The following is a 25329-nucleotide window of genomic DNA, read 5'->3' on the forward strand; positions in this document are numbered from 1 at the left end:
ATGATAGGTCGGATGTAAGGAAGTGGAGTAGGGCATTCCACACGAGAAGACAGGCAAGGAGGATTTTTATGCTACATACAAAAAATACTTACTTGAGTTAAAAAATTCTTAAAATCCTACCAGATACCTAGTACTGTTCTAGGTCCTGGAATACAAAGACTGAAAAATTTCCGTAAAAAACCAACAACCAGGGAGTAGTCCCTGTCTCCAAGGAGCCTACATTCAACTGGTGGGATATCAAGTATAAAAAGCAAGAAAATACAAGATAATGTGTAGGGGAAAATTGCAGGGAAAGCTGGGGGAAGCTTCAGGGAAGAGAAGGCAGTGGAGAGAAGACTCATCACAACAGGGCTGTCTACCCCTTGCCTCAATTTCATCACCTGTAAAATGGAGGAAAAGATACCCAAACTACCTACCTCACAAGTTTTATGTGAGGAGCAAATGAAGTAATGGAGGAACTGGACTTTGTAATCATAAAATACTATGTAACTTATTAGTATTTTTAAAAAAACTATTTGGATTTTTAATATTTCTCTCAAGAGAGTGAATTGATGAAGTTTTCGTTATACAATTTCTTTCTGTGTTGTCTGTCTCCACACACACACACACACACACACACACACACACACACACATACACACACATTTGTATAAAGCAGTATATAAAGTGCATATGCTTACAACTGGATTCTAGTCTAAGATATTTTTAAACAATTCTTTAAAAGCTTGAGAGATCCAGTTAGTTATAGACCATTATTTGGGTATTTAAAGACATTGCATATTAAAGAAAATAGATGAAAGTTTATAGCAAAACTACAGAGAATCTTCACATACTAGCGATGGAAAGAAACTTGGACCTCATGTAGTCTAGCCTGTCATGCTATATAGGTGGGGAAACTGAGGCCCAGGGGGATTAAATGACTTCTTCATAACCACATAGCCAATTAATAGCAGAGCAGGGTCTACAGCCTTTATTTTGGAAATGTCAATTGTATACTTGTACAGTGATGTTTAGATGTCAAAAATGGCAGGCTACTGGGGGCCCACTCTGGTTATTACATACCTGATTAATTAGGAGACCAAATCTTATAGCTTGTGTAGAAAGATCTTTCACGTGAAACATGTCTCCACCACTCTCAAGCTGAAATGTACACAATTCAGAGACATTAAATGCCCTTCAGGTTAGTACTTACCTTGTTTTCCTTCCATCCTGAATTCCACTAATTCTAATGCAACCCCTGGAGTGTTGCACCATGAGATTTCTGTTTTAAAAGCATTCATAAAAGAATAAACAGCTAAGAAGTGAAAAGAAGGTGGAGGTGGTGGGGGAGGGGAGGGAGGCCCTTGGAGGCGGTCTCTTCCCTGCCACCTTTGGCACCTCACAGTTATAGTACTGAAAGACTATAAAGTAATGATTTTTCATCTTTTTTGGTGTTATGAACCCCTGAACAGTGAGTCTGGTAAAGCCTCTGGACCCTTTCTCAGAAAATTTTTAAATGTATAAAATAAAATACATAGGATTATGAAGAAAACCAATTCTATTAAATAATATTAAAAATATAATTATAAAAATATATTTTTTTAAAAACCCAAATTCATAGTCCTTGGAAATCTAATCACATACACCCAAGACTCGTAAGACCCCTGGTCTAGACTTTACCATTCACCTAACAGGGAGTTTAATCAGTGAACCACAAATCTTCAGAATCGATATACTAACAAGACATCTTCATTTCTAAGAATACAAAGTTGAAAATATATCAAAAGCACATTTATTTCATGGGACAAGGACACCATCTTTTATGCACATTGTTCAACTGAAAGACAACGTGGCCTGGTAAAAAGAATCTGCCTGAAGAGTAGACTTGGAGGCAGAAGACGTTGGTCCTGACACTTGGCAACTGTGTAATCTTGAGAAAGTTACTTAATATGGACCCAGAGAGGTCCATGGGGCCAAAATGGGTATTTATGTACACACACACACACACACACACACACACACACACACACACACACACACACACATCCACACGTGTATTTGTGTATATATGTGCATATATAATATGTATATGGGTATGTATATAATGTGTATATATGTGCATGCATGCATATATGTGCATGTATACATAGGATGCATATATATTTATCTCTATGTATATGTATTAGGTATATGTGCATGTATATATACATGTGTGTATATATGTATATCTGTATGTATATATGCACATATAGTATGCATGTGTGCGTACAGTACACGCATGTGTGTGTATATATACATATGCACTTGTATCGATATAATGTGTACATACATGTAAGTATCCATATATATATATATATATATATATATAGTGTGTGTGTGTGTGTGTGTGTGTGTGTGTGTGTGTGTGTGTGTGTAAAGCCTGGACCTATCATTTTAAAACAGGTAAGGAATTCTGGATATGGAAATTCCCTCCACCAGTGCACATGAGCGAATTCCCTCCACCAATGCATATGAGCAGCTCTTCTCTAACTTCATCTTAGAATTACCTGCGATAATGAGAACTGGAAGCATGCATCCAAGGCCACCCAGCTAACTCATGGCCAACACCTGACTCAAGCCAAGTCTTCCTTACCCCAAAGCTGGCCGCAGGCCCCTCTACCACTCTTATCTCTCAGAGAATTCTACAAACGCAAGTCATTGCTGTTCTCCCGCAGGCGGCCTAGCACAGCAGAACTGGTCCGTTCCTTTGTGGGGACGCTGAAAAGCCCCCAATCCCAAAGGCTGTAACCCCTTCCTGGTGCTGCTTCACCAGCTACTTGCGTGAGGCCGGCTCTAGACTGGTCACCACCTCAGATGCACAGATCTCCAGTGTAGTTGAAGATGGGAAGCCCATCTCCGTGGTGGGAGAGAAGAGGGGAGAGTCAGAAAGGCCACAAATCCATAGGACTGCTTCTTCTAAGCAGGGCAACTCACCGAACGGTAGTGGTTGGCTAAAATTCGGACTATCCGTGCCTCAGGGAAGAAGTTAATGTACTTTATATCCTCCAGGTCCTTGCCTTGGAAAAAAAAAAAGGAGAAATTTGAAAAGTTTTATTCATAACAAACCCCACAAAAATTTCACATACAAAAATGAGGTTAGGTGTTGAGGGGCAAAAAAAAAAAACGGAACGGTACCCTTTTCAAATTGAGTTTGGTAAAGCTCAAATAAGACTTTGTGGGACTAATACATGTGTGTTTATTTTCAATTATTTTCATGCCAAAGTCATGTTGTTTCTTTCTCTTTAGATTCGTACACATAAACCTGACACGTGATGAATGGATTAATTTTAATTTGAGTGGTAGTTCATGTTTTAAAGAGGAACTTTTCTGGACTGTGTATATAATAACTTAACTTTGGGGATGGAGTCTCTTGAAAGCCACATGTCTCTGAGAGTTAGGAGGTATGTTCCAGGGCCATACAACACTGAGCTATTGGTAGGGGGACTGCCCTACTTAACCATCCCTGGGCTTTAACTGGAAGACTCTTCCACTATCAATCTTCTCCTCTCAGTGCCTTACTTCATGCATCTCATAATCAGTTCTAGCCCAATACCAAACTTCTTTATGTACCTTGTGTTAAAATTGTGTCTTGTGCTGGTCTCCCTGACCTCCACCACCCTTCCTTCTAGTCAGTAGAGTAAATAAGTTCAGAGGTAGCCAGTGTATTTTTTAAAATTTTATTTATTTTAGGCAGTTGGGATTAAGTGACTTGCCTAGGGTCACACAACTAGTAAGTGTGAAGTGTTTCGTCTGAGGCCAGATTTGAACTCAGGTACTCCTGACTTCAGGGCTGGTGCTCTATCCACTGCACCATCTAGCTGCCCCATAGGTAGCCCGTATAAAGGGACAAAAGTAGAAATAAGATTGACAAGGGCAAACTGGGAATCAGGCACAGACCATGTCAAAGATCAAAGGAGTATAATTTACAAACTGTATCGAATCTTAACCAGAATTCACAACCTGGTAATAAGTGCTGAATCAGGATTTCTACCTCTAAATGCTGCTGGCAGGGTTCTGGTTCTGTGATATGTAAATTCTGGACAAGAATCCAGACCACAGCTGATCCAGACTGGAACATCAAAAGGGCTGATAACTTTGGGATGATGGCTTTGACGTTTTACTGATAACAGGTGTTTTAAATTTATTAGATATGGCATCAAGAGGTATTGGCCTGTTTCCCCAAAACACCTTATGAAAATGAGAGAGCAAACTTCTGCCCTCCGAGTATTCTTCCCTTTCCATCGGGTCCAAGCGGCCGAGGGCTCCCAGTTCGAATCCATGTGTATGTGAGTGATATTCTCTGCCTCTCCCCCTCCCCATCCTTTTTCCTATTTGTCTTCCTTCACCACCCCATCCACTCTGTCCCAGTTTTCACTGCTTGTCTCTGACTTTCTAGGCTCTTTACCCCCATACCTTGTGTATTTAACCGAAGCGTGATTGCCATCCCCTTTGCTGGGGTCAGTCATGGGCTTCCCTGGTGAGTACCCAAAGAACCAGGCATGCTTGTCTGTTTCATAGTTTCATAATCTCAGAAATGAATTATCAATTCATACTCTCTAATTTTTTCAGGTTATGGACTATGCTGGCAGGGCAAAATACCCAGTGGATAATTTACTTATTCACTCCCATTTGGCATCATTAAAGCCAATATGAAAAGCACTAGCACCCTTGGGAAGACTGGCAATGATATTCATAAGATAAATAGCTCTTGTCTCCCTTGCATCAAATATTCTGAATGTAGATGGTTAGAGCTGGGAGGGACTATGGGGCTTATCTAGTCCAACACTTTTATTTTAAAGTTGAGACAACTTAAGCTCATAGAGAGGAAGTGACTTGCCCAAGTCACATGGCCAGTTGGTCACAGACCTGAATTAAAATCACTGTTCTGCCTCCAAAACTCACAGGTCCCTCTCCAAACTTTCTAGATCCCTGGGTTTAGAAGTAGCCTTGGTCCCACCTCCTTCTTGACTCAAGGTCCCAAGGACCAGAAGAGGTAGAAATGGCCTCTGTTGACATCTACAATCTTGTTTTCTTTTAGGAGAACAGTGAATAAATTAAATAACATGTCTCAAACAAAAGAATTGGCCCTATAGTATTAAAAATATCTACTCTGTAAGACAACAGATGCCCAGCTCCCAAGAGGGCTTTCACAGACCACCAAAGAATCTTGGACCATTGTTTGAGAACCACCTTTAAGACATCAGATTTCTGATTTGAGAAGTTGTCAGCATAATCAATGAAGACCCTTTGTAGTGCTTTTCTATTCTTTCAAATATTATATCCAGTAGTAAAGAGAGCATGTGTGTACTCCTGAGCACTTGTCAGTCTCTTTACATCTCAGTTTCCTCATCTGTAAAATGGGGCTAAAAGACATGCACAATCAACTTCATAGGACTGTTGTGAAGATGAAATAAAATATGTAAAGATTTTATAACAAAGTGCTGAAAAAATGATGAGTGGTAATTAGTATTTGGGGGGAAAGTCTTTTTTTAAAAAGTTTTTAAAGTTAACCTTCCCTGAGCCTTCATTCAGAGGGTCATCAAATTTATAAGACTTATGGAATATTTATAGACCAAGTAACTATATAAAGTAACAATGCACTCTCCCTGAAAGCATTGTTATTTCCTGGCTATGGTATGTGTACATTAAGGGCAATTCTAAATTGATGAATCAGTTTTTGATATGCATCTGTAAAATAACCCTGACAAAGTTAATCTGATCCATTTACTGCTGTTGAGTGCTATGATTCTCTCTATACACTTTAAAAGTGGAAAAGAGCTTTAAAAATAGTTTTCAAAGTTCGTAAGGCCTGTCTACATAAATTTTGTTACATGCCCTTCTTAGAGTTGCATATGCATGTTGACCCATGTCCCTTCTCCGTCCACCTCCTCCCTCAGGCCATTGGTGCCTTCTTCTACTCTCCATAGCACTAGATTATGGGAGTACCAGTATTTGACTTTAGTTAATACACCCAGCTTTCCCCCAAAAGAACCTATCAGATCATCTTGTTTTATAGAGCACAGAGTATTGGATTGAGAATTAAGAGATCTGAATGAAGCAATCTCAATTTTGCTAATAACTAGATAGTGTGTCCTTGGATAAATCCAATCAATTCTTTGGCTATCTGTGGAATGAAAGGGTTGAATTGTTGTTCAGTCATTTTTCAGTTGTGTCCAACTCTTCATGACCCCATCCGGAGTTTCCTTGGCAGAGATACTGAAGTGGTTTGCCATTTCTTTCTCCAACTCATTTTATAGATGAGGAAACTGATGCAAACAGGGCTGAGTGACTTGCCCAGGGTCATTCAGCTAGCAAGTGTCTGAAGCCAGATTTGAACCTAGGAAGATAAGTCTTCCTGACTCCAGGCCCAGCACTCTATTCACTGCACTACCTAGCTGGGTTGAATTAAATGATGTCTAATATCTCTTTCAGTTTGAAATCCTAATGTGCCTATGAGCTTTTCTAGTCCCAGCATTGTAGGATTCTGGGAATACTGTATAAAGTAGAGACAGCACATACTTAACTTCTAGATTTTTATTTTTGTTTTTTAGCTTATTTCCTTTGGTCAAAACTCAATTTCATTCAGGCCCAAAGCTTACAGGCACATACTTGCTATTTCACAGTTAGTTCAGGACACAGCGGCTATGGCTCAGATTTTTAACACACCTGGTGGTAGCCTCCCAGTGAATGGCTGAAGAGGTAGAGGGATGCAGGACAATGGAATCATTCTACAGAGTACACACGCGCGCATGTGTGCTCGTGCGCACGCACACACACACACACACACATACTGTAACTTACTTTTAGTGATACCATGTAGACGTAAGCAATGAAATACAGGCAGGAATTTCTGTCCCAGTTCCCGTTCCAAAAAAGGACATTTCTTGGGGAAGCTTAGCAGAAACACAAATAAAGGATAAAAGCCTTCAGAAATGTCCTTTCCAGAACTAGACAGGTTTAGGTTTAGTTAGCGATACAAATGAAACAGCAAGGCTCGTCGTGGGTCCAGATTCTTCTTGTCACCTCTCAATCTACAGATGCAGCCAATCCTCCCCCTTCCTCAAGTGGACTCAGTAGCTAGCTCACAATCCCCCATCTCAGGTCAATCTCTCTACCCCTATCCTGATCGACTTCCATTTTCACACTAATGATCCTTTGAACACCTTGTCCTGTCTCTTCATGGACCTCCTCAGTTCCCATGACTTTTGTCTCTACTCAACCTCAGCCCTCCACAGGAGTGACAATTCTACTTCCGACCACAATCTCCTAAAACCAGAACCCATTGAGGGAAGATCCTGAGCTCTGCAATTGCTCTCTCTGATCACAATCTTCTGTCCTTCCACCCTTCCTATTGCCTCACTCCTCCCAAACTTGTTCTGCATTCTCATTGCAATCTTAAGAACTACTTTTAATCCCTCCCTGTTTTCTCCATCTATCACCTTAACCTAGTTTCACTTTTCTGTCATCACAGTCAGAGGTAAACAGTTTCACAAGATACAATTGTCCACTCCTGAGTCCCCAGTCCCTTTGTCCTTCCACCATTTCTGCTTCTATTAATCCAAACTCTCTTGAATAATCCCCAATAATGCTAGGATCTCCATTTCATCATTTCAGATCAGGCTACTAGAGTCATAAAAGAATATTTGAGGTTCCATGAGAAAATAAATTCACCTGAAATAAGAATAGTACCCAGAGCTACTTCAATCTTCACCTGAGTCCTTTAAGGCCAGACTTTTCAGAAGGGGAGTAGAAAGAAGACAGAAAAAATTGTTAGTATGAAAAGGAAAACTTTCTTATTACTGGTAATCTCTGAAGCTTCTGTACCATCAATTCTGCTGGTCTAAATAAATCCCTCCCCAAGACTTGAGAAAACAGCAGAAGCAGCAGGCCAGGCAAGCAGCATTCTACAATGGAAAGAACCCAGGGTTTGGGGCCACAGAACCTGTGTATGAATCATGGTTCTTCCATTTACTGAAGGGGTGATCTTAGACAAGTCATTGAACTTTATGGCATTACAGGATCATAGAACCAGAGCTACCAGGGGCTTCAGCCATCTAGTCCAATCTCCTCATTTTATAGAAGAGAAAAAGTGAGTCCTGGAGATATTAAGTGACTCTCCCAAGGTTAGACAGGGAGTAAGCATCAGTGATGGGATTTGAACTTAGGTCTTTTGTCCCTTTGTCTTTGATCGCCTCATAGTCCTTCCCACTGTCAAATGTTGCTGCTCGCTTGGCCTTGGTTTCCTCGCCTGAACAATGAGGGATTTGAACTGATCCGTAAGGCCCCTTTTAATTCCAAATTGATGCTCCTATGGTCTACCTTCTCTCCTAATCTAGAGTCAGTGAATATTGCTGGAGAAAATGCAAACAATTGTACAGAATGGGGTCACTACAAATTCATGTTATCTAACATCAAGTGGGTCCTCCTGGCTTTACTGTTCTCTAATTGATTCTTTATCAAAGGCCCTACAATGGCTACTTCACATCTAACTACACTTCCATTTACTCTCTTTTAATAGATTAACTCACTTCCCACTTTAATGAGATTGAGTTCATCTAATGTGAGCTCCTTTTTCTCCCCTCATCTCATCTCTAAAACTCTATCATCTTCCCTGAGCCTTTCCTATGTTTTTTTTTTCCTTTTTGGTGAGGCAATTGGGGTTAAGTGACTTGTGCAGGGTAACACAGCTAGTAAGTGTCTGAGGCCAGATTTGAACCCAGGTCTTCCTGATTTCAGAGCAGATGCTTTATCCATGGTATCACCTAGCTGCCCCTCTTATGTTACTTTTCAATGTCAGTGGATGAGATGACTCTTCTTTCTTTTCCAAGTCTAATGTGTTTGCTCATGCCTTTGATAGCATCAACTCTTGCCATTTTAAGAGCTTGCTTTTAATGTCACTCTGCACATAAACTCTTTCCTCACTCCCTGGTAGCAAATATGCTCAGGTCTCTCTGCCTCCGCTTCATTCAGACAGTCTAAATTCACCCCCTCCACTTTCTTACCACCCATTTGTTCCTCAATAAGCTTCTTGTATTCAGACATCCAATCCAATTCCTCTTTCGGGGCTGTTCTTTCAAAGGTCGTTAATGATCTCTCTTTGTTTAAAGGTGATATTGACACATATTTTGTTTTTGTTAATTTCACTTCTGAATATATCCTACTCTTCCTTCCTACCCTTATAGCAAAAAATAAAAAAGAAAGAAAACAAAATCAGTTCAGCAAAACCAACCAAGACGTTAATCAAGAGTGACAGCATGTGGAATATTCCACACCTTTAGTACTGCACCTATGAAGAAGAAGGTGAATTTTCTCAACTCTTAATTCAAGGTCAGGTTTCTTGGTCATTGCTCAGTGTTTGATTTCATTTTGTTGTTTCCATTTACAGTTTTTGTAGTCACTGTGTATATTGTTTTCCTGGTTCTACTTACTTCACTCTAAAGTTTATATAAGTCTTTCCATGCTTCTCTGAATTCTCCAAGCTCATCATTTTTTACAGAAGGTAACATTACATTACATTTAAGTACTGTAATCGATCTAGCCATTTCTCACTAAATGGACATGAATGTTATTTCCAGTTCTCTCTTACCACAAAAAGTGCTGCTATGAATATTTTGGTACATTTTGGAACTGCGTTTCCATTTTTGACCTGCCTAGCAGTGGAATCTGTAAGTAAAAGAACATGGACATTTTACTCATTTTTTCAGAAGGAGGGTCATAATTCCAAATTGCCTTCTAGAATGGCTGAACCACAGCCCTACCACAGTGTGCCAATGATCTCCTGATTGTTAAATATGCTATCACTCAGTCCTCATCCTTCTTGCAGCATTTCACGTTATTGATCATCGTTTCAACCTTGGTATTGATGACACTGCCTTCTCACGTGATAACCTATTATTTCCAGGATCAAATATGAAGTCCTCTGTTTTGCATTTAAAACTCTTCACAACCTGACCTTTTAGTACTTTTCTGGCTTGTACTTTATTCCCTTCCATGACTCTGCTTTCTAGCTACCCAAGCTCACTTGCTACTCCTTGAACATGACACTCTATCCCCTATGCATTTACGCTGGCTGTCCTCCATACATGGAATGGTCTGCCTTTTCAACTCTACCTCTTGGTGACCATTGCTTCCTTCAAGATTCATCTCCAATCACCCCTTTAGCAGGAAGCCTTTCCCATATTCTTGATGCTAATGCCTTCTCCTCTGAGACTACCTTCCATTCATTCTGTACATATCTTTCATGTTCCTAGTTATTTACATGTTGTTTCTGGGAAATTTACATCCTCAGAACTTAGTGCAGTGCCTGACAGAGTAAGCTCTTAATAAATTATTTTCAATTTGTTGATTGTATATGACTTTTTTTTTTTGCTCTACTCCACTTAGGTAATAACAGCTTGATAAATCGATCAGAACTCTGTGGAATAGGGCCCATACACTTCTTTGAATCAATCAAAGCCACTAAGTGAGAGATTTGGTCAGATCTTAAGGAATTTGAATAAAAGGAAATAGCTATTTCAGAACCATATAGATCTCTTGGCATCTGTCAAAAATCTGGAAGCAGAGAGGTGGGAGGTTTATAAAAAGCTGAGCCAAGAACCAGCAGCCCTGGGAGAAAGAGAAAGGCAGGATTGAGCTTTGGCAGATAAGAGAGCTATTGAAGGCTATTGGCATTAAAGACATCTTGGAGCAAAAGACTCAGATTGCTTCCACTAGTGAACCCACTTATTCAAAGATTGAGGTAAGTTCTGAGTAAATATGTACTCCTTCACCAATTTCCCCTCCTGGTATCTGTCTGTCTGTAGACACCATAATATAATCTGCTATTTTGTTACTCAAACATTTCTAGTAATCTGAATTTTTGTCTCAGTCACTAAGAACATAGATTAACTAGAAATAGATGTAAATTTAGGCAAAGAGCCAAATCTCTGCCTAAATTTTTCTGTCTAGGAATTTAAAGTAACTATGATTGAATTCATAACTTTTCGTCTAAAATAAACGCTCTAGATGCCCATCAGTTGAGGAATGGCTGAACAAGTTGGGGTATATAAATGTAACAGAAAACTATTGTGCTATAACAAATGATAAGCAGATGGTTTTCAGAAAAATCTGGAAAGATTTATACAAACTGATGCAAAGTGAAGTGAGCAGAATCAGGAGAACACTGTACACAGTAATGGCAACATTATTTGATGATCAACTATGATAGACGTAGCGCTTCTCAGCAATACAATGATTGAAGACAACTCCAAAGGACATATGATGAAAAATGTTATTTATATCCAGACAAAGAGATAGATATAGAGAGAGAACTGACAGAGTCTGGATGCAAATTGAAGAATACTATTTTCACTTATTTTTGTGTTTTCCCCCCTTTTGTTCTGTTTCTTCTTTCACAACATGACTAATATGGAAATGTTTTACATGATTGCATATATAGAACCAATATCAAATTGCTTACCATCTTAGGGAGGGGGGAAGTAAGGGGAAAAGGTAGAAAATTTGGAACTCAAAATTAAAAAAAAAGAAAGTTAAAATTTATCTTTACATGTGATTGGAAAACATAAAATATTAGTTAAAATAAAATAAACTTCCTAAAACTATAGAAGAGGAAATTATGTGGCTTTTAATGTGTATTATATTGCCTCTAGGCTTGAAATGAAATAATTGTTGCAACAGCACATCACACATAGTTTAAAGAACACTGGCCTGGACCTGAGTTTAAGTCCTACCTTTGATGATCTTGGGTGAATCACTTAACTTCCTTGTGCCTCAATTTTCACATGCATAAAATGGAACAATTAGAGTAGATGGTCACTGAAGTCTCTTATAGCTTTTACACCTTCAATGATCCATCAATGTCTAAATTTCTTTGTACAGAGCTTTAACCAGCACCACATGATCCCGAAAAACCCAATAGCTTCTCATTACCAGGGTTAAGGTCAAACTACTCAGCCTCCCAAGCAAGTCTTCTGATAATCTGGCCTCAACATACAATCCAATCTCAGTTTGTGCTCCTTCCAAACACAAAAACTCCACATCCTCCAGGAGCACAGAGATATGGAAAAAATTTGATGTTTTGAGGCAGGTGACTGGGCTTTGAGTCTCTGCTCTATTACTTCTATGATTTTGAGCAAAACCCTTAACTTCTTTAAATTTCAGTTCTCTCTGAGGGTAATGTATTACAAAGGAAAATATTTTTTCAAACTGCAAATTAAAAGCCATCATTACTGTAAGCCTCTGTTCATAATATTTCCCTTGACTCTTTAAATCCTACCACTCCTTCATGGTCAAGGTCACCACCTCCTTTGTAGTCTTCTATTACTCCTCAAACACCTGCTGATCTTATCCATTCTTTGAACTTAATAGTATTTTATAGCCTGTATAGCTACTTCTGACATTTGATATAGAATTCAACTTAACAAGCACTTTAAAAATACTTACTATGCTCTATGCACTGTGTTAGGCACTGAGGATACTAAGATGAAAATAATAATAGCTCTTACCCTCAAAGAGCTTACATTCTACTGGATGGGACAGACAAGTTGATACAAACGAAATACAAAGTAACTTGGAGGACAGGGAAGTTCTACCAGTAAGAAGGCCTAGGAAAGGCATAAACTGCTTTGAATTGTTACTTAACTACTTCATCTTGTGTACATCTGGGCTCCACCACTGGGTGGTCTGTTCTTAGAGGGCAGAGACCAAATGACTGTTCATTACATTGTATCTCTCCATGCAGTGCCTAGAGCAATGCTGTGCATACAGCACACAGAATAAATACTTTCTGGATGAATGAAATGGGTCCTTTAAAACACTTTTAAAATTGTGATGATAAAAATACAAAGCATTATTAGTTATTACTTTATTAAGGTATTTGCTTTAAAAGTTAATTGAATGAACAGGCCTATTACGTTAAATCCTAATCCATCTGATCCACACATGGATGGTCTTCAGAAAAGGACTGATTGAATCATGAGGCTGTTCATACAGACACATACCCAGGAATAAGTTATTTCTAAAATGATTCCTCCTAAAAAATGGGGGGCGGAAATGTGCCAGATTTTCCAAGTCCCTTTGGAAACACAAAGTCACTCAGTGAGGGCACATCCCAAACAAGACGGGCCAAGGACACTTTTAGATTGTTTTTCCATGAATCAAGAGTGGTGCCCAAATCACAAAATGTCCCAGCTGAGTCAAAGGCATCATGGGGTTCTGTGTCCCACCCTTGCCTGGTACTCTGATCAAACTCTTTAGTAACCAGTTTATTGCCATGATCCCCGGAGACTCAAAGGGAAATTTGTTAACTTGTCCAGACATCAGGAGTTGACCTCTTTACCTAGGTCAAAAGGGCTTGAGGTACACTGTGCGGAGGAGGGAAAAAAGACAGCAAAGAAATTTGGTGATGCTCGTGTTTGGAGAGGCAGAGCAGTTGGTACTATAATCAACCCTTTAGCAAGGATAACCCTAAGTCACTGAAAAGTATAAAAATGTCAATTTGGTAAATATTGTCTTCTTTCTCCCACCTCCACCTTCCCCAGTTAGATTTCCTAAAAATTTTGACAAGGAGAGATAAATTGCTTGATTTGAACCTCACCTCCTTCATTTTCCCTCCTCCTTCATTTAAGTAAGGTGTGGATAATCAGTGAAATCACCATATGGCAGGAAATGAAAGAGAAGGTAGAAATGGATCATCTATACTCTTTGAGATCATCTCTTAAAAGGCCAAGAGTTACTTCTTTTTAGAGTGGGAAGAGCTCAAGACTGAATAAAAGAGTTTGCTTGGAAGAATGATACAGAGGTAAGGATAACTCAAGCTAAACAGAGTTACATTCTGCCACAGGGAGAACAAAGGTGAGAAGTAAGACAATTCATTTGGACTGGTATTATCCAGACCCCAGCTCTCCTCTTTTAGTGGTTTGAAGAAATGGATGCTTATTGGAAAGCTGCTAGACTATCTGAGGAAGAAATATATGATAGAAGTGACAAACTGTTTCCTTTGAGATTGTACTTAAAGTAGTGAAGGGTTTCCTTTCTAGTATTTCTCTAGACAGATGCTCATAAATCTGAAATATTTTGACTATAACCTTGACTATAGGTTAGGGAGCAGATGTATTGACCTCCTACTATCTCTACCAATACTATAGTACCTATATTCCATTTAGAAGAAAAGTGTCCAAACACTGGTGTATTCTTGCCTTCAAAGGTTTATAAATGTAATCACAGAGGGACACTTAAATGCTAAAATGTAATTTAATTACAGTTGTTCAATACAAAGGCCTTACATCCAAGGGAAAGGTGAAAGAGACTCCAAGGTGCCTTGGGCATTAGTAAATCAACCATCAGCTTTGGAGTCTTCATTCCTGTTGGCATTTTACCACTGAGGCAGCTGGAAACAAGATTTATAGAATATTTTAGAACTGAAAGAAATGCTACAGATTATTTAGCCCAATACTTTCATTTAACAGATAAGGAAACAGAAGGATGTTGCCTGCCCTTGTGATTTCTCTAGCAGATATTCAGTCACTATGATTGCAGTCCATAGGATCCACCAGACTGACAATGGAAGAGGTTCATGCCAGGAAGAATGGTTAGGAATTCCTTTAATGCCATGACCCTCAAACAGATTTCAGTTCCTTCTTATTCAAAAGAATTTTATATATTCCACCTCTAAAGGCTCCTTTCTGTGATATGCTACACCTAGCACAATGCTTGGCATTTAATAAATGCTAGTTGAATATTGATTTTCCCCTCCACCCCACCCTCTAGAAATAGTATCTCCGTGTGTCCCCATTCACCAGGTATTCTGACTGCTTTGTAAGTTTAGAGCTGCTCCCAGTATTGGGAGTATAGCTTCCTGTGTCCCATCTTCTCCTGGAGCCATTTGTAATCTCTGTTAAAATCCTGGCCCAAAGCCACTTGACCAAAGACTTCAGTTTGTCAATGGCTGCTTTTACTAAATGCCTCCTAAAGCATTTCTGGAAATGGATGCATTTTGGCAACATCTCACAATGGAAGAGGGGAGCTTGCTGTTTTTACCGGGGACAGTTCAACCCTTCAAAGATTTTCACAACAGCCCTGTAAGGAAGATGGTTGCAAATATTAATATTCCCATTTCCTAAATGAGGAAACAGAGATATAAAATGACTTGCCTAGGGTCACATGGCTAATAAGTGGTAGAGACAGTGATAGAGACCTACAAACTCAGGTCTTAGGATTATTCCAGTGCTCCTTTTTAGAATACCAGGCACCCAACATGTATTAAATTCTGACTATGTAGACATTGACAGCAATAGAGAAGGTCAGCCCCTGAGTTAGGAAGACTTGCATTTAAGTTTCACCTTTGTTGTGTTGTTGTTGTTGTTGTTGGTTTGGGAGTTTTTTTTGGGTTAGGCAATGGGGTTAAGCGACTTGACCAGGGTCACACAGCTAGTAAGTGTTATGTATCTGAGGCTGAATTTGAACTCAGGTCCTTCTGAATCCAGGGCCGGTACTCTATGCACTGCATCACTTAGCTGCCCCCACAAGTTTCGCTTTTGATATGTGCTGGCTGGGTGACTTTGAGCAAATGACTTAATATCTCAGTGTTCCAAGAAGAGATTTAAAACGTGAAGAAGTTGTTACTCTGCATTAGTAGAAAGATTCTCCTCTCCTTCTTTTGACACTAATGAAATCTCAAATCTGTTCCAAAAAAGTGCAGATCACTTTTTAAGTGTTCCAGGGATGACTATGGTTTAAAAGGCACATGGAGATTTTTTTCAGTTTGGGAGGTTGTATAAGAAAAAAGTGTAGCAATCCCTTTGAGGCCACTTTCCCAAATACCATGCTGAATATTATTCTTTAGGGTTCTAGGAATAACCCTGAGGAAAATGGAATTTAATACTATTGGTCACCAGCATTCACATGCTTGCTTCTCACTGATTATTAAGCTCGACTTAATTAGCTTTCAGAAGAGGTATTTACTAATGCAGATATACCAAGAACAATTGTTACAGAAACAAATCTCCACTGATTGGAGGTGTATTCTTCTTCTGTAAACATGAGGTCCTTGGAGAGTGAAGGCTCAAATTTATAATAAAACAGTAGTGAGGCATATGTGTAAGGCATCCATGAGGAAAAGGAGCAACTCATATTTCTGGATTACTAGAAATTCTTTTCACCCTTCTTGGAATCTTCATGAAGTTCTCCTTAGGTATAGCTCTCTGCTGAGTGTTGAGGGTCAATGTCCTTATAGAGTTCTGAAGCTGTCTTTCCTTGACATATGTAGTATTATTTGTAGCTACTGATGCAGGTACTGCCATCAGCTATTGATGCTCTAGAGATGTAGCTACTGACCCTTGTAGATACTGATGTACCTCCAAGATCTTCTGACTTTTTGACATTCACAGAGTCATAACTTGGTCCAGTCTATCTCTCGATACTTAATTGTCTCTTCTCAGGAGAACTTCTGTTTGTCATTGGCATGCCTCTCTATATACCCAGCTAGATGTATTGGTTTCTACTAGTCCAGTTTTTCTAACATGGTTAATATGCGTCAATGGGGAGGAGAAAAGCAAAGAAAGGGAAGCACCCTCTTCTCTCTCCCCAAATTCAGTTCCTTTCAGGAGCCTGGAATCCTTGGGTATGAACTTTGGAGTCCTCTACCGCTCAACTGACTGGCTCTGAAATAAGTTAGAGTTTCAATATGTAGCCCAAGAGTCATGAGTTGGTTTTCTCCAGCCAATCAAAAGATATTTCCTACATGGGCCATATGTCTTTATCCAATGACCCAAAGTCCCTATGCTTTTTTGAAACTGATTAAGGATTTACTTGTATTTAAATTTTGATTGATTAACTCAATTGAGATACCTGAGTTTTCTCTGATAAAGCAAAATGAAGAGGTAAAGAAGAAGGCAACTGAGAAATGCTTGGAAGCATTAAAATATTCAGGAAATTGGAAAATGAAGGGATAAGGGAGCTAGGTAGAACAGAAAAGGTAAAGAGTAGAAAGGTGGGAATCCTAGGTGGGGTAGTTGTGAAGATGTATACAGCAGAAGGGAAAAGAAAGAAAGCAGAAAGGGAAAAGAAAGAAGATAAAGAGAGGCTTTGTAATCCAAAAATGTACCAGCCATTCACACGTAGGACTTAGAGCAATTTTGAATGAGATGACTTAATAGTCCGATGTCTATGATTCATCAGCATTTCTGGTAAGGAGATCATTAAAGTTACCACAGTTACGTAGGACTTCGGACCCATGTTGGCAACCACCATTAATCAAAAGAGCCACATGACCCTTTCGAGTATGCCCTAGGGAGTCTAGTATGATATAATATATATGATATAATATATAATAATATGTAAAATAGAAACAGTGAAGAGGAGATCACATTCAAGAGGGGCATAGGCCATGTGAGAGGCATGGTCTCAGTATTTTTAAGTATCACACTCAATAGGGCTCTGGGGGCATTTAACATTGTGACTAGCACATATCAGATTAACCATATCCCAACACAATGGATACTAGAATATAGGTTTCTCATGTGATGAATTTATTTTCTTTCCCAGGTACCATATTTAGCATGTGGAGAAAGACACCAGAGAACTCTACATTCCGACAAGACCCTACTTAATCTAGCCTGCAGCCTGGTCTCATCAGTAGTAGCTATCCCCATTAACCAGACCAGCTGCCTTTTTTTGTTGTTGTTATCCACAGAAAGACATGGATTTTCCCAGGGACCCTTGATCTCCTAAGAACTTACAAATAAGACCAAGTCCTTGAAGCAGATCTGAATGGGAAGGTTCCAAAAGAAACATATTAACTCACAAAACCAAATAAGAAGAGGAGGAATTGAGACTGCTGACTTTCCAAAGTTGATTTTAGTCATTCATAAACCAAGCATTTATTTAGCATTTTGTATATAGCCTATATACAGAATAAAACAGTTTTATTAGATAAAATAGGTATATAATAAATGTAAGTATCATCTCAAGTGAAATTGTACATATCTGAAAGATATATACGATGGGAAAAGTAGATAGATGGGTCAATCACGTAGCAAGAATGAATTAGTCAATTAATAAGCACTATCTACTATAGAAAAAGAATAGCAGAGGGTATAACCATGCTTAGAGGGTGAGGAATTGGACGATGGTCCAAAAAGACTAAAAAGGAGTGGTTAGTCATATAGAAAGCCAACCCCAAATGAATAGTACCACAAAACCTCAGAAAAGAGAAAGTATTCAGAAGGAGGAAATGTTCTACAACATCAAATACTTCAGTGCAGTCTTCAGTCAGTTAGGACTGAGAAGATCAAACACCAGGACCCTTGGAGAGAGGAGTTTCAATCACGTATGTGGTGTGTACAGAAGTTCACCCATCCCTAGGGGTTCAAGAAGTGAGTGGGAGATGAGAAAGTGAAGGCAATGAGCATAGACAGATTTTTTGGAAAAACTTGGCTGCAAAAGGGAGGAGAGATAAAAGATGGTAAGCTGAGTGAATGTTAGCATAGAATGAAGGGTTTTTTTAAAAAGGATGTGGGAGATTTGAGCATGTTTGTAGGAATGAGGGAAGATGCTAATGGACAAGAAGAGGTTGAAAATTAAGGAAAGAAAAGATGGTGGAAAAGAAGGAAATTTTCCTGGAGAAAGTACAAAGGAATGAATTGAGGGCACCAAGAGAGGGGTTGGCATTGGCAAGCAAAAGGTCCATCTTATCTTTCAAGATTGGGACAAAGGATGTGAGAATGGAGAATAATATCGAGATGATTAGAAGTATGGAATTGAGGAAAGGAGGGAATTTTTTTTCATCTCTTTTTAAAAAAATTTTTATTAATTTATTTTGATTTATCAACAATTACTTCCATATGCTTTTGAGTTGAAAATTTTTCTCCCCCTTCCTCCCCACTCTCCCCAAGATGGCACACAATCTGATATAGGCTTTACATTTACATTCTTGTTAAACATATTTTCACATTAGCGAAGTTGTAAGTAAAAGTAAAAACCAATAGGAGGAATCATCAGAAAGATGAAACAAAACTCAACACAAGGTAAAAATAAGTGATAGCGATTCGAATTCCATAGTTGTTTCTTTGGATGTGGACAGCATTTTCCATCCCGGGGCCTCTGGAGATGTCTTAGATCCTTGTAATGCTGAAAAGGGTTCAGTTTAACAATATCAGTCATCGCATAACATGGCTGTTATTGTGTACAAAGTCCCCTTGGTTCTGCTCACTTCGCTCAGCATCAGACCATATAAGTCTTTCCAGGTTTTTCTGAAGTCAGCCTGTTCGTCATTTCTTATAGCACAATAGTATTCCATTACATTCATATACCACAACTTGCTCAGCCATTCCCCAATTGATGGGCATCCTCTCAATTTCCAATTCTTTGCCACCACAAAAAGAGCTGCTACGAATATTTTTGTACATGTGGGTCCTTTTCCCATTTGTTTGATCTCTTTGGGATATAGCCTTAGAAGTGCTATTGCTACATCAAAGGGTATGCACATTTTTATAGCCCTTTGGGCATAGTTCCAAATTGTTCTCCAAAACGGTTGGATCATTTCACAACTCCACCAACAACGTATTAGCGTTCCAATTTTCCCACATCTTCTCCAACATTTATCATTTTCCTGTTTTGTCATGTTGGCCAATCTGATAGGTGTGATGTGGTACCTCAGAGAAGGGAGCACATTCCAGCCTAGAGGAGAGCTTGTCCAGATGCATGTAAGCAGATGTTGACATGTTGAGTTCAGGGAATAGTTAACCATCCAGTTTGATTGGAATATATTGTTTTCGAAAGGCAATGATATGAAGTAAACCAGGAAACACAAGTTGGGGTTAAATTGCGTAGGGCCTTAAATCCCAAGTAGTTCATCCTTTGGGTAATAAGGAGCTACTTAATAGCTTTGTTTTGTTTTTTTCACAAGGGAATGACACTGTCAGACCCATGTATAAATTAGGAAGATTATTTTGGTAGCTGGGTGAATGATAAGCTCTAGATTTAAGTCTGGACTCCTGTCACTAAGTAAATATTAACCTTAGGAAATTCACTTCTGCTATCTAATTCTCAGGATCCTTATCTGCAAAAATGGGGATACTAATAATATCTTCTATGCCTACTTCACAGGATTGTTGTGAGGATCAGATAAGATAAGAGGTATTAAAGCAATTTTGGATAATAAATAGCTATAAAAATGTAAAGGACTGTCATGATTATTTAAACAAACCAAGTCCATTCACACAAGGCCTTGGAAAAAAAAACCCCAGTATTTGCTTTGAAATTAGAACTGAGCAGCTGTTGCCAACTAAAAAATTAGCATTTTTCTCACCTGGCATTAAGTGTTCAGTGGCTTTCATTCTTGAAATAAAGTATTTCAGGAAAGAATCCATCTCCCCAAAGTCAATGTTAATTAAATTCATCACGGTTATAAGACATAACAAAGGCTTCAGAAAAAACGATGGTACTATTCTGAGTGCTACCCAAGTGAATCCCAAAGAAATAAAACCCAATCATTCTGTCTGTCTTCCTGTAGGTTATTGTAGAAGACAGCATTGTAGTTACTGTGCCTGGGCCATGCTCTTTGAATCAGCAATCTGGCTGCCTTGCTCATGTAAGTTATGAACGGAGAAGACATGGAGGAGGGGGGAAAGAGTTAGGAACTGGAAAGCTAAAATTGAGCTCTGCTGCTGCAGTGGACTCATTTGACTTTATGCAAAGCATTTCACCTTGGATGGCCTCATTTTCCTCATTTGTAAAATTTAATCCAAAAGGCATTTAAGCTAAGCCCTCCCTGTGCTAGATAGACCCTGAGAATACAAAGAGAAAACGAGGATTTCTTCTTGTCTTCAGGAAGCCTGCATTCTATCAGAAAAATGGGAGAAGCGGACTTGATGAACTCTCTAAGACCCTGACTAGCCCTCCGATTCTCTTGATTTCGTGACTTTGGAAAGCCCTTCTCCTAGAGTCAGTATGAAACTTGATCCCTCCTTCTGATGTCAAAGTTGAGACAACAGGAAGTAAAAAAAGAACATGATGGATTCCATCTATGGCTTATTTTATAAAAGGAGAAAATGTTAGAACTGGAAGGAACCTTAGCTCTCATTTAGCCTAACCTAATCATTTCATAGAGGAGGAAACTGAGACAAGAAAGTCGAAATAACTTGCCCAAATGATAAATTACACAGTTAGCGAATAAACTGGGAATCAAGCCCATTTCTTACTGTGTGTTCCATCACCCTGTAGGGCCTCTACTTTATGAAGCATGTTCTCCATATTAATTTAAGTATGTACCTGCATGGCTTTTTCTTCATTCTGTATTTTAGAAGTTTGCTGTTTTGGCCAAGTGTTAGAATCTTAAGTAAGAAATGCCTCACTTGGATACAAGATTTTTGTGAGATGGGTTAACAATCATTAGGCTATTGGGAGTTTTTAATTGAAAATCTAAGTTTTTCTTTGAAAATAAATGCACACAGGACCAAATTTGTCATGTTTCATTTGACTTCACTGGTCAGCAAGTTGTTATAGAATGTCACGAGTGTTTTTCTTGACTTCATACACAATGCATGCCACTTGCACTCGCCACTTATTTCCATTCTTGCAACTTCAGGGCATGTTAATTGGAATCATTCCCAGGCTAAATAAGAGCATGTTTCTGTTTAAAGGCTAGCAGTCTGATCAATGATTAACCCCTCCACCTCCCACATTCAGTTGAATTGCATTATAAATAAAAGGGAACAGTTGGACACATCTACTTAGAAGAGCATCACTGCCTGAGATATCATAAAATAATCCCAAAGTTAAGACCTAAAAAAGAAATGGAAGGGGTTCAGGAGGTTCTCTCAATGCCATATTCTGCATACCCACAGGACTTGGTTGTTCAATTACTAAGTTACCAAGTGATACAGAAACAATGCCTAACTAGCTACTGCATTATATAATGAATGATTAATAGAGAATTAACTGGCAGGTGAACTCTTCTTGTCAAACCGAATAACCAAATCACAGACTTGTGAGTTAAAAGTACATTAAATGATAATTTGTGTTTGATCCCCTTACTTTGCAGAAGAGTAGAGTGAGATCCAGAAGAGGAAAAGGGATTTGCTTAAGGGCACAGGGCAGCTAGATGACCTAGTGGATAGAGCGCTGGGCTTCGAATCAAGAAGACTCATCTTCATGAATTCAAATCCAGCCTCTAGACACTTACTAGCTGTGTGACCCTGGACAAATCACTTAACCTTGTTTCCCTCAGTTTCTACATCTGTAAAATGAGCTGGAGAAGGAAACAGTAAACTACTCCAATATCTTTGCCAAGAAAATCCCAAATGGGGTCACAAGGAGTCAAGTATGACTGAAAAATGACTCAACCCCACCACCAGGTTAACCAGCATCAGAGCTGGGAACAGAATGCCTGTCTTCCAGCTCTCTGTCTGGTGCTCTTGCCACTCCGTGAGGCTCTTGCTACAGATCAGTGAACATCAGTTTGCTTTCTTTTCAACTGGTTCTACATATGGGAACTCCCGATGAGGGAACTCTCATCTACCAATGCAGATTTGTACATGCTCTGCAGTTATAAGCCCAGAGAGTTGCCTTGGGGCCCTGAGAGGTTAAGTTTGTCTATGGTTACTGTTGCAAATATCTATCAGAGGCAGGACTCAGACTCAGGTCTTCTGACTCCAAGGTAAGTCATAACTTCAATAAGGATTAAATAAGAGTCCAGCGTGCTGAGCTGTCTATCTCGCTTCAGTTGTGCAGGACTAAACGAAACCTGGGAGGACCATTGATCTAGAGCTCGAAGGCACCTCAGAAGTCATCTAATCCAACCTCTTCCTTTTACAGATGAGGAGACTGAAGCACAGAGAGGTGGTGACTTGTCCAAAGTCACCAGGTAATAAGCGTCAGAAACAGGATTTGACCTCTGGTCCTTTGACTCTGGAACCAGTCTCCTCCTTCTCCACATGCCTCAAAATAATTCCAGTACTTGATCATTGAAAGATCTTAACAAGTGGACCAATGTAGTTTGTGTCTCATCTAACATCATATGGAAAGTTAGTTCAGATCCTGGATCTTCTATTTTTTCTTGGACAAATCAATTACCCACTCTGGGCCTCAGCTTCCCTTTCTGTAAAAACGAAGGGGTTGGATTAGATAATCTCTAAAGTCCCTCCCAGCTCTTTATCTTAGGACCCACTGACATTTTGTTGTTTCAAAAAGTAAAAGCAAGCAGGGACAAAAATAGGCTGGAAATGATTTGATACTGTTTGAAAACGCTTATCATCACATTACTCTCATGCAAAGCTGACTCATCTGCTGCCACGCACGAACCATCATGGACAACACTCGTGACCATCATAATCAAGAACAGGTGTCAGAGGGCTTAGTGCTTGGGCTGTTTTGGGATGGAGCCTCAAGACCTGGACAGGAGCTGGGATTGCTACAGCTTGTAGGGACAAGCTGTAAACAGGAACAGAGAGAAGCCTTACTATGAATGATCACTATTGAATGGCTCTTGTTCATGAGTGCACCTCAAACAAGAGAGTGACAAAAGAAACCTAGAGCAGCTTCCTCTACAGGAAGAGGAACTAGTCATCACTTCTGGTTTTAATAAAGGAAAACCACGAACTGGGTTTATTTAGTCACCACGCAACCCTACCCCTGGCAGTTCTTTCTCCTTGAGTTGAAGAAAATATTTTTGTGCCACATTTTGTCTCGTTAAAAAAAAAACCCTCTACTTATTTTTGGTGAAGAACATTTGGTCACTTTGTAGAGCACTGGATTTGGAATCAGCAAGAACAGAGTTCAAATCCTGCCTCAGACAGTTATTACCTGTGTGATCCCAGGTAAGTTACTTAACTTCTCTTAGCCTCGGTTTCCTCATCTGAAAAACGGGGCTAATAATAGCACCTATTTCATGGGGTTGTTGTGAGGACCAAAATCAATAACATATAAAACACTTTGCAAACCTTATAGCACCATATAAATGATAGGTATCATTATTAATATTGTTGTTACCTATGAAATGCACTCCTCTGTAGTAATGTTTTGTTATTAAGTCATTTTTTACGGTCATATCTGACTCTCCCTGATCTCCTTCGGGGTTTTCTTGGCAAAGATATTGGGGTGATTTTTCATTTCCTTTTCCAGCTCATTTTACAGATGAGGAAACTGAGGCAAACAGGGTTAAGTGACTTTTTCAGGGTCACACAGCTAGTAAATGTCTGGGGCTGGCTTTGAACCCATGAAGATCAGTCTTCTTTATTCCAAGCCCAGTGCTCTATCTACTGTGTCACCTAGCTGCCCCATTGATATATAGTAATGTATCAATTATTCAACCAATGAACATTTATCAAGTGTCTACTATGCACCAGTAATATTATTAACTATTAGATACCCTCTATAGTAAAGTACCAATCACTCAATCATTCAATCAATGAATATATATATATATATATATATATATATATATATATATATATATATATATATATGTATAATGCCTACTATGTGACTGGCACACAGTGAGATCAAGTGTTTAGCAACTTCCCCTCTCTAGGGCATCAAGATGGAAAAGAGGCATTTGAGTAATTATGCCACAAAGGCAGCATATCGAAACGTACTTGTTTTACAAAATATGGGGAAAAAATCTCTTAGATTTAGAATAATAACAGTCCTGATTTGAATCACATAGAATAAAATCCTAGAATTGGAAGGGCTTCAAAGTACATTTTCCCAAGCCCTACCTAAAGCATAAATCCCTTGTATAACAGCTACAAGCTTCCCTTTGAAGACCTCCAGTAAAAGGCAACTCATTACCTCATGAGACTGGACAGTTTAAATGGTTGGACACTTTCTCCTTATCTGACCCAAAATTTGCTTACTTATAACTTCTACCCACTTGTCCTTATTGTGCATATTGGAGTTGTCTGATCCCCTTTCATATAAAGAATATTGAATATAGTGACCATGTCCTCCCTAAATCTCTCTAATAATATAGTTTCTTTGGCTAAATCATATGACACAGCTTAAGTCTATTCAACATTCTGGTCATTCTTCTTTTAGACATCTTCCTGCCTGCCAAATATCCCTCCTGAAGTATGGTACCTAGGACTGAAGCCAATACTTTATTTATTATACTTTTCCCAGCTCTCTGTTGAGTAGAAGCAACAAATTAGAATGGTAGAAGAATATGGGGAGAGGTGGGCATTCTGACACCAGTAAGACTGATAACTGCTGGGTTGACATGGAGGAAAAAGAAAAATTAAAATACAAACAGAACTAGAAAAGCACAGTAATGTGTATGTATATGTATGTATGTAAATGTTGTGTGGGGGGAGGGGG

At 39.1% G+C, this 25329-nt stretch overlaps 1 protein-coding gene across 4 annotated transcripts in view; it reads right to left on the bottom strand.

Annotated features, from left to right (window-relative positions):
• Positions 1-25329, bottom strand: part of BTBD16 (BTB domain containing 16) — a 98155-nt gene that overhangs the window by 14600 nt on the left and 58226 nt on the right. For all 4 annotated transcript variants that reach the window (XM_020979225.2, XM_020979226.2, XM_020979224.2 and 1 more), the window contains 3 exons: positions 6820-6911; positions 2953-3035; positions 1063-1140 (listed from right to left, as the gene is read on the bottom strand). In XM_020979225.2, the coding sequence (XP_020834884.1) occupies positions 1063-1140; positions 2953-3035; positions 6820-6911 (253 nt within the window). The remainder of the gene's footprint in view (positions 1-1062; positions 1141-2952; positions 3036-6819; positions 6912-25329) is intronic.

The sequence above is a fragment of the Phascolarctos cinereus genome, unplaced genomic scaffold (genome assembly GCF_003287225.1).
Source record: "Phascolarctos cinereus isolate Bilbo 61053 unplaced genomic scaffold, phaCin_HiC Scaffold_3;HRSCAF=262, whole genome shotgun sequence".
Taxonomy (NCBI): domain Eukaryota; kingdom Metazoa; phylum Chordata; class Mammalia; order Diprotodontia; family Phascolarctidae; genus Phascolarctos; species Phascolarctos cinereus.